The sequence below is a fragment of the Cydia amplana genome, chromosome 20 (assembly GCF_948474715.1).
Source record: "Cydia amplana chromosome 20, ilCydAmpl1.1, whole genome shotgun sequence".
Classification (NCBI taxonomy): domain Eukaryota; kingdom Metazoa; phylum Arthropoda; class Insecta; order Lepidoptera; family Tortricidae; genus Cydia; species Cydia amplana.
Window position 1 is genome coordinate 6224463 of NC_086088.1, and position 14323 is coordinate 6238785.

At 36.2% G+C, this 14323-nt stretch overlaps 3 protein-coding genes across 3 annotated transcripts in view; 1 reads left to right on the top strand and 2 right to left on the bottom strand.

Moving 5' to 3' along the window:
- Nucleotides 1–996, top strand: part of LOC134657453 (TWiK family of potassium channels protein 7) — a 61982-nt gene extending 60986 nt beyond the window's left edge. Inside the window, exon 5 of the mRNA XM_063513013.1 lies at nucleotides 295–996. Within this exon, the coding sequence (XP_063369083.1) occupies nucleotides 295–996 (702 nt within the window). The remainder of the gene's footprint in view (nucleotides 1–294) is intronic.
- A 2804-nt stretch (nucleotides 997–3800) lies between these two features.
- LOC134657666 (hexosaminidase D-like) lies at nucleotides 3801–7253 on the bottom strand. The gene is made up of 4 exons (XM_063513229.1): nucleotides 6698–7253; nucleotides 5902–6093; nucleotides 5119–5231; nucleotides 3801–4812 (listed from the first exon to the last, which is right to left on the bottom strand). The coding sequence occupies exons 1-4, from the start codon at nucleotides 7034–7036 to the stop codon at nucleotides 3801–3803; spliced, it is 1656 nt and encodes a 551-aa protein (XP_063369299.1). The 5' UTR covers nucleotides 7037–7253.
- A 1795-nt stretch (nucleotides 7254–9048) lies between these two features.
- On the bottom strand, nucleotides 9049–13084 carry LOC134657667 (hexosaminidase D-like). Its single transcript, XM_063513230.1, has 5 exons — nucleotides 12607–13084; nucleotides 11550–11741; nucleotides 10479–10591; nucleotides 9262–9991; nucleotides 9049–9111 (listed from the first exon to the last, which is right to left on the bottom strand). Exons 1-5 carry the CDS (start codon nucleotides 12943–12945, stop codon nucleotides 9049–9051), a joined length of 1437 nt encoding a protein of 478 aa, XP_063369300.1. The 5' UTR covers nucleotides 12946–13084.
- Between the last annotated feature and the right edge of the window lie 1239 nt (nucleotides 13085–14323).

Genomic DNA, 14323 nt, shown 5'->3' on the forward strand with positions numbered 1-14323 from the left:
TACCGTGTCATCGCGATGATGACAATAAAAAACGTATCTCTCAAATTAGCCGAAACATGCTCAATCTTTGTGTCGATATAAATCAAACAACCGCCTTTCCCTGTTTGTAAGAATGTTGTTCTGGAAAAATAATGTTTCAAATAACCGCTGTTGAAAAGAAAACATTATTCGGAAGATTTTTCCTATTTTTAGTCTGAGTAATGATTTCGCTCGGAGCGTGTGTTGTCTTATATTTTTATGAGTCTTTTGTGGGGCTTTTCAAAGGAATAACAAGGCATTTTTCTTTAATTTTAGGACATGGTGAAGGGACTGAATATGGTAGCAGATGTTGTGAGACGACCATCGCAGATTTTTAATACCGAAGAAGATTTGGAATCTAAGCCGGAAGGTAATGGAGATCCGCCGAAAATTGAAAGAAAACCTAGCGATGTTCCGCCACCCCTACCACCTAAACCTGGCCAGCTGCATACAACTGTAATAGACGATACAATTGAGCCTGAGACTCCAGCACCTTCAGACTTTATTATTGATGAAGAATTCAATCTGCCCATCTCTATTGCCATCTTCATTTTAGTCGTATACATCGTTGTTGGGGCATTAGGATACGATATATGGGAGAAATGGGGCTTTTTTGAGTCTTTCTACTTTGTGTTCATATCAATGACGACGATTGGTCTAGGTGACTACGTTCCAAAACACCCTTTGTTCATGATGATGTCAATTCTTTATCTAGTTTTTGGTCTAGCCTTAATGTCTATGTGCATCAACGTTGTTCAAGTGAAATTATCAGATACATTCAAAACGGCGAGCAGAAAGATAGCTGATACAGTTGGGTTACCAATTACAGAGGAAGACATATTAGTTGAAGGTAATCCAGCACCGCCAATAGAAATAGCTCCAGTACACAAAAGCAAAAGCGTAACCGACGAAGGCAAAAGCAACGAAGGAAAAGATAATGAAAATAAAGATAAATTCGTGCAGATTAATTGTGATTGAGTCTTCGATCAACACGGAAGGGATGCGGCATTCGCACTATTTTCCATCTGCCTAGGTGCAAGATCAACTGATCTAGCGCGGGTACTAAAACTAGTTGCGCTCGGATTTTTAACTAGACCGAGTCCAGACGCGCGAGTGAACACAGCAGCAGAAAAAATGCCTAATTGCTCGGTTTTTTGTTGTAAAAAGAGGTCGGGGACATCAAATTTACAAAAAGAAGGTGTTACACTTCACATGTAATATTTTTTTACATGTCATACGTTTAATTACATTTAAACACAATTATTATAAGTCTCATGTAATTGCTGGATTTATCGATTTTGCTCGCCCAGTACAAATTGCGGATCGGTCGAGCGACAAATCCGACTTCTCATCTCTCAGAAAACAATAAAATTCTTTGACGAAAATGTCTTAGTGTGCGTGTTGTGACACTTGTGATTCGTCCGAACACAAAAACAGATCGAGGTGTGCAAGATTTGTCTGTGTAAGGTGTCATTTTCTATGTATTTGTGTTGTCATTTTACAGATTGTACGTAAGTGTGTGAGAAGTGCGACTGTGTGCACGTTCCCCCTCGCGAAAAATGGCAGAATGATTTGAATGCCAAGATATCGCTTGGGCCTATCCCTTTCGAGGTGTCGGAAGCCCGTGTTGATCGAAGGATTGAGTGGAACTTAATAGTTTTAATACCGTTGTAAGTGATATTGTTATGTTACTAATTGTTTAGGTTTCTAGATTTTATACGGTTGATGCATGAATGCTGTTTTGTACTCATTTTTAATATTTTATATAAGTATACAAAGATCTTATAATATTGTTGCTACCATGTATATTGTTACTATAATGTTACTTTTTAATGGGTTTAGTCAGATAACACTTTATAGAACCTAGTCATATTTTGTGTTACCGATTATGAACGCTTTTAGTTTGTATGCCATGAATGCAATACTTATTTAAATATCATGTGGATGTTTTATGGGCCGTAACTGACCTGCTGTTTATGACAATAAATATTTTACTTTGTAAATATTTCTTTCAAAAAGGCACAAATGACCTTTAAGCTCTGGTTTCCTAGGATAGTGGTGCCGTCATATAGCGGCTGGTTTAACCTTCTCGCCGCCATTGACGGTAAGTCAATTATTAAAAATATCTGGGAGACCGAGCTTTGCTCGTAAAACATATAAAAACTCAAAAATGCGCGTTTTCCCAGAGATAAGACCTTAGCTACATCGATTTTTCGACCCCGAAAACCCCCATATAGTACATTTCTTTGAAATCGTTACAGCCGTTTCCGAGATCCCCGAAATATATATATGTCGCAGTCGGATTGTATAATCCGCCGTATTACATTACGGCTAGCCGTTTTACAAAACAGGGGCGTTTTGAAATGCGGCGGTTCGACGATTAGCCGGATTGAATGCGGCTGAATGAAAATCCGCCGGAATGTATTCGGCGCCATACGTTCTTCAAGACGGCTAGCCGTAATGTAATACAGCGAATCATTAGCCGCCGCTTTGACAGTTTTTAGTTCCCATTTTTAACACTCGTGGCGCTGCCTGACATAACAACAACAAACTATGAAAAACGCTGGGGTGTCCATCAAATCTGGAGTTCGTCGGACTGTTTCTTTTCAAAAAACATTTCCTTCGCAACTTCCCCAGGGCTCCTATTTCTGAGCGGTTTGCCCTTCGGGTATCTGAAGCTACCTAACGAACCTAACCTACCTAGCTATTGATTTAGTGAGACGTCCGTGAAAACATTACATTTTGGGGAAAAAAGCGTAGGTAGGTAAGTAGGTTAGGTTCGTTAGGTAGCTTCAGATGCCCGAAGGGCAAACAGCCCAGAAATAGGAGCCCCGCTTGCGGGGCTCCGTCTATTTAAGTTGTGAAGGAAATGTTTTGGAAAAGAAACACATGTAGTGCGGTGGGACCATGGTAAAAATAAATTAAATTGCAAACATTGTCAAACTCAGGTTACGTAGGCGACCGAAAGAATGGTCACTCTACAATATAAATAGTAGATACGATGCGGCTAAACGTAGGCCGCCTTATTGAAGAACGTATCGCAATGACAATCCGGCTAATCGTCGAACCGCCGCATTTCAAAACGCCCCTGTTTTGTAAAACGGCTAGCCGTAATGTAATACGGCGGATTATACAATCTGACTACGACATATATATATATAAATAAAAATATATATCTATATCTAATACCTTTAAACAAGCAGTATATATTTCGGGGATCTCGGAAACGGCTCTAACGATTTCGATGAAATTTGCTATATGGGGGTTTTTGGGGCCGAAAAATCGATCTAGCTAGGTCTTATCTCTGGGAAAACGCGCATTTTCGAGTTTTTTTTATGTTTTCCGAGCGAAGCTCGGTCACCCAGATATTTAATAAATAAACAAGAATTGCTCGTTTAAAGGTATTAGATATAAAGTCAGTATCTACATTTCGTGCCCCACACGCAGCGACTTTAAATATGAGTCGCTTTAACTTCAAACTCGGGTAAATCCATCTGTCAGATTATGCGATTTTCGTATTAAGGAAAGGTAGGGTAGATATATTTTCTGAGAGGGTCGTATGGATTTAAACGAGTTTGAAGTTAAGCGACACATACATGTTATACGGGTTGTTTACGTGTGTACATTTTTTATTAATTCATTGACGTGCCGGCGAAAAGGTTAAGAAAATAATTACGCAAAAACAAAAGTACATGCGTAGCCATACCTAGATAAGGCAATTTCTATATTTTACAGCCCTTGATCATTTTTAATAAGAAATAAATAAAAATACAAATTGAATATTATGTACGTAATTTAGTCTGGGTATAAATACTAGAAATACTTGTGGACGTTGAATTCTTATATTGCCAAAACCGGAACAATCCTTGAATGTTTTTCTGAATACCACGTATTTTTGTTCGAACATATTCTAGTATGACATCATTCTCAAAATAAACTGATAGTAATCCAATAATTTCTGTTTCAATACTCATGAGTTCGTAAAAAATGCTTCCACACGTTTCCATTTGAGTTTGAACTACATCAAAGTATTCATGTTCTATCCTCGATTCTTCATCATCGGATGCATTCTTTTTTATAACGAAGTATTTGTAAGCATAATCATCCAATATAGAATATGCGACTGATGTGATATTATTAAGACGTTGAAGTGTAGTGTAGAGATCAGATTCCTCATAATGACACGCTTTTGAATCAAATGTATCTAAAAAACGATCGGTGCGATTGTGACATAGAAGGCTAGAGTCTAAATTATTTTCTATATGTTTATCAATGAAATCATCTAAGTCGTTCATGTTCTCAGCGACAATTCCACTTGTATACTGTTGAATGAGGATCAAATTAATAATTAAACTCGGTATTGAAACTGGAAGAATTTCACATAATGGCGCCTCATGGTTATATCTTGACCAGCCTGTGAGTATGATACCTTTAATTTTATAGAATTTCTTCAGAGTGCCATAATCGAATATAAAGTTGAGCCAGTGGAGGTGGTTGTAAAATCTCATATTAAGATCAGGGAGTATCCTTTTCTTTCCATCGGCTCCTTTAAAAGCCGTCGCTATCCACAGATTATCGAATATGCGGCCATACTTGTACATATTGATATGCACATCTTCGTGAGGTTTTGCAGTGTAGTCCCAATGTACAACTTCGGTGTCAGTTAAGATGATGTCGCTGCAATCCATAGGCTTGACATCTCTATACATGTCGTCCCAGATGAGAACGGTGGTGTCTGGACTAAGCTTGTGGACAGTCTTGATGAGGAATTTGACGTGCTCAGTTAACAGTTCACTGGAAGTGATAGGATGGAGACAATAAACTTCCTTTAATGAAATACTCAAATACATAGTGTAGCAATCACCATTTTTCTTTAAGGTAGGGGCGAAAATTGTCTCAGGTACTTATTGCTAGTTGGATATTGCAAAAATGGGTCAGATATGGATTATTTCATTACTAATTTACGCTTCGGGCGACAAACTCTATTTTTTCCACTTGGATACTTGCTATTGCTACACTCTGTTCGAAGAACGACCGATTAAAGATAACCATCGATTTAATAACATTTTCATAATAGTAACGGGTTAGCGAAAAACTTACGCATTTGTGGAATTCCTTCGCTGACATAGATCACATTTGTTGATATGGTAAACTTCATCGCAACCTACATGGATGTATTTCAAAGGAGCTATCTTTCGGTGAAAACGTATAATCTGTAATAAAGAATTTTTGAATTATTCAATTTTGCAGTCCTAACCTTATTGTTTTCATTCAAAAGCCAAATATTTTTTCCTTTTTAGGGTTCCGCAGCCGTTATTGCAGAAACAACCGTTATAGTCTCAAAATACAAGGTGTTTTTTTATAATGTAGAAATAGTTTGCGATGTGAATATACAATAGGTTATACTGAGCAACTTTTGATGATGATGATGATGATCATCTCTATGCTCACATTAGTATGGGGCCAACTCCAACAGCTATTATTGTATTCATAACGATAAAGGAAAGCGTATAGTATATATATATATATATATATATATATATATATATATATATATATACACACATATATATATATATACACACACACACATATATATATATATATATATATATACTAGTTACCAAGATGTTAAAGGCCTGATGATGGTTTTTAATGAAAGTCTTACTATAGACAGCTCTATCATCCCAGAAGGTTTATAACGTACCTACAGAAGTTGTGGTTGTTGCTTCTTGTTTAAGTTCTCTTACCATTACTTTGGTTCCTTATTACCTCAATTTCATATTTTATTTAAATTTATTGAGCAACACTATCGTCATCCTAAAAATCTTCTTATAAATTTTCTATGTAAAAGCAGTAGGCCCTAATATACAATTCACTTACCTGTCCTATAATTTCTTCAAGAAAATGCTGGCTGTCAAAGGAACTAGGACAGATAGAGTCAAGGAATTCAGGAACTTCTCTTAAAAAGCCAAGTTCAGGATGCTTCAGGGCGAATTCCATGTGGCCGAATGTTTGGACCAGCGGGATTATCTCGAAACCAGATGATACTGCGGCGGTGAGGTATGCACGCAGCTGAAAAAGCAGGTTTAAATGGAATAAGTAAGTTTCTAATTCACGAAAAATTAGAAATGTATAAATAGGGTGTGGGTATTCAGAACAGGTAGGTTAAAAATTATATAAAGATAGTACCTAAGGTAAGTATATATTTTGAGAAATTCGTTTGAATCAAAAGAAAATTTTCTTTTATTATTAAATATATAGCTAACAAGTGAATTTTTAGAAGATAGAAAACATGGTGTATGTTAATAAAGGATAAATGACGAGAAGACAACATTTTAGTGACAAATTAAGCTTTGTCGCTAAGAGTTTAACAGGCTGTTTGGCGACAAATTTTAATATTCTTAAGGACGTATGGACCAAACTCTCTGGTTTTAAATTTTGTGTCATGGTAATTCCGTCTCATGCTATTTCTTTACAGTTGTAAGTGCATAATTATTTTAGATCGTATTTTCACAGAAAAGTACAAACGTGTCTTGCTATTTCATTTAGTCCCGGTACAAAAAGTACTGAGGTTGATTGAAGTAGCATGATAAATACGAACGTTTTGGAGAAAACAATTATGCACTACCCACATCATTATACTTATTTTGTTACGTACTTAGTTTTTGTTACTAACCTCTTTCTTTTGATAGGTATTCCGCCCCCTTAACATTCCCAGTGGTCCTTCATAAGGAAACATGTCCTCGTACTCAATGAGGAGACCATTGACGCCATGTTTCTTCATCATCGGTAGGAGGGACTGCAGATACGACAGCTTTGGTGGAGCTCCCTTCAAATCCAGATGTACAACAACATATTCTAGCTCCACGTTTGGTGTACTTGTGTTGCCCTTCCGTTTGATAAAGAAATACTTTTCGACGATAATATACGTGGCCAAAACGTACACAACGAGAAACGACATAACAATTATGACTCGCACTCTCACACTTCTTAATTTTGGTATTCTAAAAGGCATTTTGAATTTTCAGACAATTTTAGACCAAGATCATAACACGCGCTTATTTTATTCACTGGAATAATTTGCTTGTCCTTGTTATAAATAGGACCATCAAAAAATTATGTATTCTCATAATTATGGAGTGTTTTCATAATTATAATTACTTACTTTCATAAAAATTTATTGAATCATTGACACATTGATGTTTACAAATCAAAGATTTTACGTTTGTCATCCAGAATTGCAACAGATGACATTAGGTAGGTACCTAAGTATAAAAGAGGTCGGTAGATAAAGAGTACGTACAGACTTTACTACCATTTAAATGTTCCACGGTTGTAAAAGAGATAATGGACAATCATATAAAATTAGTAGTTTGACTCATATGCATGAGCATAAAATTTATTATTTTGTACTAGTTGGAATCGGTTTTATTTTTCACCCGCTTTTCATTCAAATATAAATAAGGCTGCTTCACCTTCTCACTTACTGTCGATAACTAGAAATACTGCTTCTATTTACAGGGCTTAAACGAAATGCGGCTGAGGTACAGAACATACAACAGCGAATTCATTCGTTTAATAAAATGTCACGTAAGCTTTTAAGACTTAAATGCTACAAACCTTATAGACTTAAATCTTCAAAGCTTAGGAGGCTTTAAAGCTTGAGGCCTAAAGACTCGAGGTTTCTGTGCTCGTAAGCAGCAACGCGAACTTATTAAGTTGATGCATAAATGATCGAGGCTTTAAGGTTCGAGGCTTCTAGACTCAGAAATCGCGACTAGAGTCTTGTAGTTTACGAATCGAAGTTTAAATTCACAAAACTACACGTAACAGGCACTAAGCAAGCAGTAAAGTAAAAGTAAGGTAAGTTATCTAAAAATACCTAAGTTTAGTTAGTACGGTCCAAGATTTTAATTTATGACCCATTTCGTACCTTGTTACAGTGACAATCAATATGAAAATCGCTAGAGACCTCTTGGAGAGCTCATACTATTATTGTCACTGTGGCAATGTACAAAATGGGTCCGAAATTAAAATCTTTGATTGTAGGAGTAGGTAGTAGAAATTCTATAAAGCATTAATGACTTTAGTAATGATAAACAACATCGCATACTACTTTTGTAAATACTATATTTTATAGTAAGCATGCTGCATCTATCTGGTAAAACTAGATGTATTGAGACAAAACAACATACGTTAGAAGAGTCTATTTTCGAACAGTCGTTCGGAAAGAGAAGAGTCGTGGAATGTATCGGGCCCCATACCTGAACTGATTCAGTATTGCCCAATGAACAATCTTGTAATTACATTTCTGTGACTAAGTCGCATATGGCTTCAGTAAGTAAATTAATATTCTACGAATCATAAAAAACATTTGCAACGACTCTATGACTGGGGAATAGAGATGAAAACCCAATACCATTCCAGTACCAATCTGCTTGTAAGAATGGTGCCTTGCCGACTTTAGAAAACTTGTCGGGTTACATACTCTTCAGACCTCTTCATTTAATTACATGTCGAGGTTCCGTACAAACTTAACTTATTATTTACTTACGCCAGTGCCCAGGTGAAGCTGACTTAATTTAGAGCCGTCAAATTTTCTATACGTGCGGCCTGTGGGCTAGTTACAGGCTTTAAAGCCTATAATGGGCGTTTTTTTTGTTGTCCCCTACACTTTTTTTTCAAATTTGGGATTTTTTATGGTATTTCACGAGCTCTTTCTATCCTAATAGGAGAAAAAAAGTGTCCTAAGGTTTTTATTTCCATTACGTCACCATTTTTCATAAACTTTGTATGGCGGTCGCGCAATAGAAAGATCGAAAAATGTATGGAAATTTTGGGACACTATTTCTCCTATTAGGATAGACAGAGCTCGTGATTCTGAGTAGAAATAACATAAAAAAACCCAAATTAAAAAAAAAAGTGTAGGGGGCAACAAAAAAAAACGCCCTAATACCCTGCGTATCCAATATAATTACATTTTCAGATTGCTGTTTGGGCTTCCTCGATTTTACAGCGCTAGCAAGACTAGTTGTGGACATTGTTGAATTCTTTTAATGCCGAAATCGGAACAATCCTTTTAATGTTTTCCTGCAAACGACGTATTTTTGACTGAACATACTCTATTATAACATCATTCTCAAAATAATCTGACAGTAATCCGATAATTTCTTTCTCAATATTCTTAAGTTCGTAAAAAATTCTTCTACACGTTGCCATTTCAGTTTGAACCCCACCAACGTATTCATATTCTATCCTCGATTTTTCATCATTTGAGGCATTCTTTTTTATAACGAAGTATTTGTAAGCATTACTAAGAAGTTGAAGTGTAGTATAGAGATCAGATTCCTCATAATGACACGTTTCAGAATCAAATTTATTCAAAAAACGCTCGCTATGTTTCTGACATAGAAGGCTCGAGTCTAGATTGTTTTCTATATGTTTATCAATGAAAACATCTAAATCGTTCATGTTTTTAACAACAATTCCACTTGTATACTTTTGAATGAGGATCAAATTAATAATTAAACTCGGTATTGAAGCTGGAAGAATTTCACATAATGGCGCATAATGATCATATCTTGACCAGCCTGTGAGTATGATACCTTTAATTTTAAACAATTTCTTCAGAGTGCCATAATCAAATATGAAGTTTAGCCAGTGGAGATGGTTGTAGAATCTCATATTAAGATCAGGGAGTATCCGTTCCCTACCATCAGCTCCTTTAAATGCGGTCGCTATCCAGATGTTATCAAACATCCGGCCGTACTTGTACATATTGATGTGCACATCTACATGGGGTTTTGCAGTGTAGTCCCAGTGTACAACTTCGGTTTCAGTTAAGATGATGTTGCTGCAATCCATAGGCTTGACACCTCTGTACATGTCGTCCCAGATGAGAACGGTGGTATCTGGACTAAGGATGTGGACAGTCTCAATGAGGAACTTGACGTGCTCTGTTAACAGTTCTCTGGAGAAAATAAACGTGTAATGGTTACTTCCTTTAGTAAAATAAAAAGTGAGGCAATTAAACATTTTTACTTTCAGGTGGGGCGTAAATTGTCTCGGACACTTAATACTGGTTGGATATTTCAAACATGGTCAAGATATGAAACATTTAATTACGTATAATATACGCCTAGGGCGACAAACGAATTTTTCCACTTGGATGTCTTTGAACACCTCGCCCGCTTAGCAACTTCTTTTGCTGACTGTTCAAAGTTCTGTGCAATGAATGATCGATTAAGACCCGTAGGTTCCTGTTCTTCTTCGTTCAAATCAATGAAGTCACTAGAGAAAGTACTCAAGATTGCTAATAAAAAAATTGGCAACCGTATTGTGATTACAAAACTGGTACGATTGTTTAAAAACTCCACTCTCTTAACCTACGGCACCTTAAATGTAAGAATCGATTAAATAATATTGTCATAATAATAATGGGTAAGTGAATAACTTACTCATCCGTGGCATTCCTTCGCCGACATAGATCACATTTGTTGATATGGTAAACTTCATTGCAACCTACATGGATGTATTTCAAAGGAGCTATTGCTTCGTGAAAAAGTATGACCTGTAATATAATTTTCTATTATGTATTGTGTTCTGCAGTCTGAACTCTATTTTTATGTTTCATAAGTCAAATATTATTTTCTTCTTAGGGTTCCGCAGCCATTATTACATTAACAGAACTGTTTTAACTCTCGGCAATATTTTGCGCTGCGAATATAATAATTATGTAGGTCATACTGAGCAACTTTTACCATGGGACCGATGACCAACACCGAAGTCGCGAAAAAAAATCTGGCTCTTCCGTAGAAAAAATCAACATCTGACCAACCAAAATGTATGGTACAGCAATTTTTTTGCGTATTTGAGGTCCGCCGCAAAGTAAAATTTGCCCAGTATCATCTATACATTCATCGGGAAGAATATTGTCTGCAATTAAAAACGACCTGTATTATCCGTAATTATGTTCATAAATATAAAGGAAATCGTACTTGTCCTTGTTAATTTGTATTTTAATGAAAATCATACTATACTCTAACATTTAACTCATATGGTTATTGGTTATTAACGTACCAGTATAATTGAAGGGATGTTTACAAAAACATAACTGCTTAGAGCGGTTGACACTTTTTAAGAACATTGTTAATCGTTTCAGGTGTCAACCAATGTAGTCAGTTATGTTGTTTTTGTAAACATCCCTTCAATTATGTATGCCAGTACGGCTACCATCAGTTTGGCGCTGACATAAACGCTGTCGAGAACGTAATTTACTTTCTATACATCTCGCTCGTACTCGCATATTAGTGCAAACGAGATGCATAGAAAGTAAATTACGTTCTCGATAGCGTAAATATGTCAGTTTTGATACTGTCAGTGACTCATGGTACGGGCTCTGTTCTATTACCTATTTCTCATTAGATTACTTATCCATTTTTTATTTAATTTAATATACCTACTTATTCAACTTCAAAATCTTCTCATAACACTTATAAGTCAGCCGATAGGCCATACAATTCCCTTACCTGTGCAATCATATCTTCCACTAAATGCTGACTCTCCAAAGTACTAGGACAGATGGAGTCAGGGAATTTAAGAGCTTCTCTCAAAAAGCCAAACTCCTGATACTTGAGTACGAATTCCATGTGCCCGAATGTTTGGACCAGGGGGATTATCTCGAAACCAAGTGATACTGCGGCGGTGAGGTATGCATGCAGCTGGAATAAACAGTTTTAAATGGAATAATTAAGTTTCCATATCAAGAAAATTGTTATACTTAGGTAGTCTTGTATAAATGTGGGTTGGTATTCAGGTAGATTCAAGGGGTAAAATTATAGATGCAATCAATATGCTTATAACTCGCATTTTAAAAAAATGTATGAAATCTGTTTTTCGCTTCTAATTTTTGCAATAATCGAAACAAGTCAAACGTGGGGGCTATGGTTAATAAGTTAATATACATAATATTATGTAAAAAAAATCCATAATCTCAATATCCAGAGAGGAAAATGGGGACCACGTTTGTATGGAGAACTTGCATGCAATTTACGTTACATTGCCGACGACTAAGGTATTCTGCATTCAAAAGTTTTATCAGATCCTACCGAAATGTAATGAAAATTACATGCAAGTTTTTGCTAGTCTATTCAATTCGTTTTACAATCAATTTTCTTTGGTTGTGTACTTTGTTTTTAGGGTTCCGTACCCAAAGGGTAAAAACGGGACCCTATTACTAAGACTCCGCTGTCCGTCCGTCCGTCCGTCCGTCCGTCCGTTTGTCACCAGGCTGTATCTCACGAACCGTGATAGCTAGACAGTTGAAATTTTCACAGATGATGTATTTATGTTGCCGCTATAACAACAAATACTAAAAACAGAATAAAATAAAGATTTAAGTGGGGGTCCCATACAACAAACGTGATTTTTGACCGAAGTTAAGCAACGTCGGGCGGGGTCAGTACTTGGATGGGTGACCGTTTTTTTGCTTGTTTTTTTGCTTGTTTTTCTCTATTTTTTGTTGATGGTGCGGAACCCTCCGTGCGCGAGTCCGACTCGCAATTGGCCTGTTTTTTTTTAACTAACCTCTTTCTTTTTGTAACTATTCAACCCCCTCAACATTCCCAGTGTCCCTTCGTAGGGAAACATGTCCTCGTATTCAATGAGGAGACCATTGACCCCATGTTTCTTCATCATCGGTAGGAGGGACTGCAGATACGACAGCTTTGGTGGAGCTCCCTTCAAATCCAGATGTACAACGACATATTCTAGCTCCACCTTTGGTGCACTTGTGTTGCCCTTGCGTTTGATAAAGAAATACTTTTCGGCGATAATATACGTGGCCAAAACATACACAACGAGAAACGACATAATAATTATAAATCGCACTCTAACACTTTTTAATTTTGGTGTTCTAAAAGGCATTATGAGTTTTCAGACAACTTTAGACCAAGATCATAACACGCGCTTATTTTATTCACTGGAATAATTTGATTGTCCTTCTTATACATAGGACCATCGAAGAATCATGTGTTTTTATAATTATGAAGTGTTTTCATAATTATAATTATAATATAATTACTTCAATAAAAATTTATTGAAACACAGACACATTGATGTTTACCAAAGAGCATATAATCACTACGTTCTAAGAGACGGAACTCCATAGTACGTAATTATTTGACAGTACTTGTCAAACGGTTTGGTTTGACGTTTATCGTCGGAGTTCCATTCATACCAACATAATGAAAAGTTTTTTTTCTGGGATTTTATGGCCTGGTTACGAGACCTTTAAGCCAAATGACAATTAGTTTATGGAAAGTAGTGCTGCGAAAAATCAATAATAGTGAGTTCTCGAAACGATAATAACCGACATGACAGAAAGTAGTGCTGCGAAAAATCGATAATAGTGACTTCCTAAACCGATAAAAACCGTCCGCTTGATAATCCTACTCCTCTCCTACTCATACATTTTTTTTATCGTAGAAAATAAAACACCAGTGAGTTTATAACAAAGTTTATTAATTTCTTAAGTTGATACTTGGTATATACATATTTGTTCTTATTGCACAATTTGAATACTGAATGTACAAATAATTATGCTGTACCTATATTTTTACACACTGAACTGTACAAAATATATTCAGGTAGAATTTAAAAACGGATACACTGTGCTCGTTACAAAATCAAATATTTTGGTCTAAAGATTTTTTACCCAATCTTAGAATTTAATATATTTAAATAGGATAAGGTAAACAAAAATATAACTGTAGGAGGGAAGTAGGAACTAACCGAATTATATATACCTAACACACTTAAGAATCGAAATTATATATGCCTAGGTAGGTAACTTTAAGCCGGATCTGCTGTGGACTGTGTGATGTGACCCTTATTAACCCCTGACACAGAATGGCTACATAAGTACAATCACCAAGTTAATACGAATAAAACAAAAGGCACGTATTTAACTGGTCAACTAATTAATCGAATTTGGGTAGGTAGGGCAAGCAATAAGAAGTTATAGAGGGAAAAGCTAGGAACACAATTTTTGACTCCGTAACTTTGTTTGGACTAGTTAGGAGGTGAACATATCAAAAGTCCCCGGCCGTAGCCGCGGTGCTGGGGGGGTAGAGGGGGCAAAAAAGGTCTCATTTTTCGGTTTTTCACTTATATCTTGGAAACTTTGCGTCTTAGCGAAATGACTACTAAGAAACACCAAAAGCTGATAAAATTTGTTACAAGTTTTATTCAGTCAAGTTTTTCGATATCTTGAATAGTTTTTGAGATATCCGCTCTTGAAAGT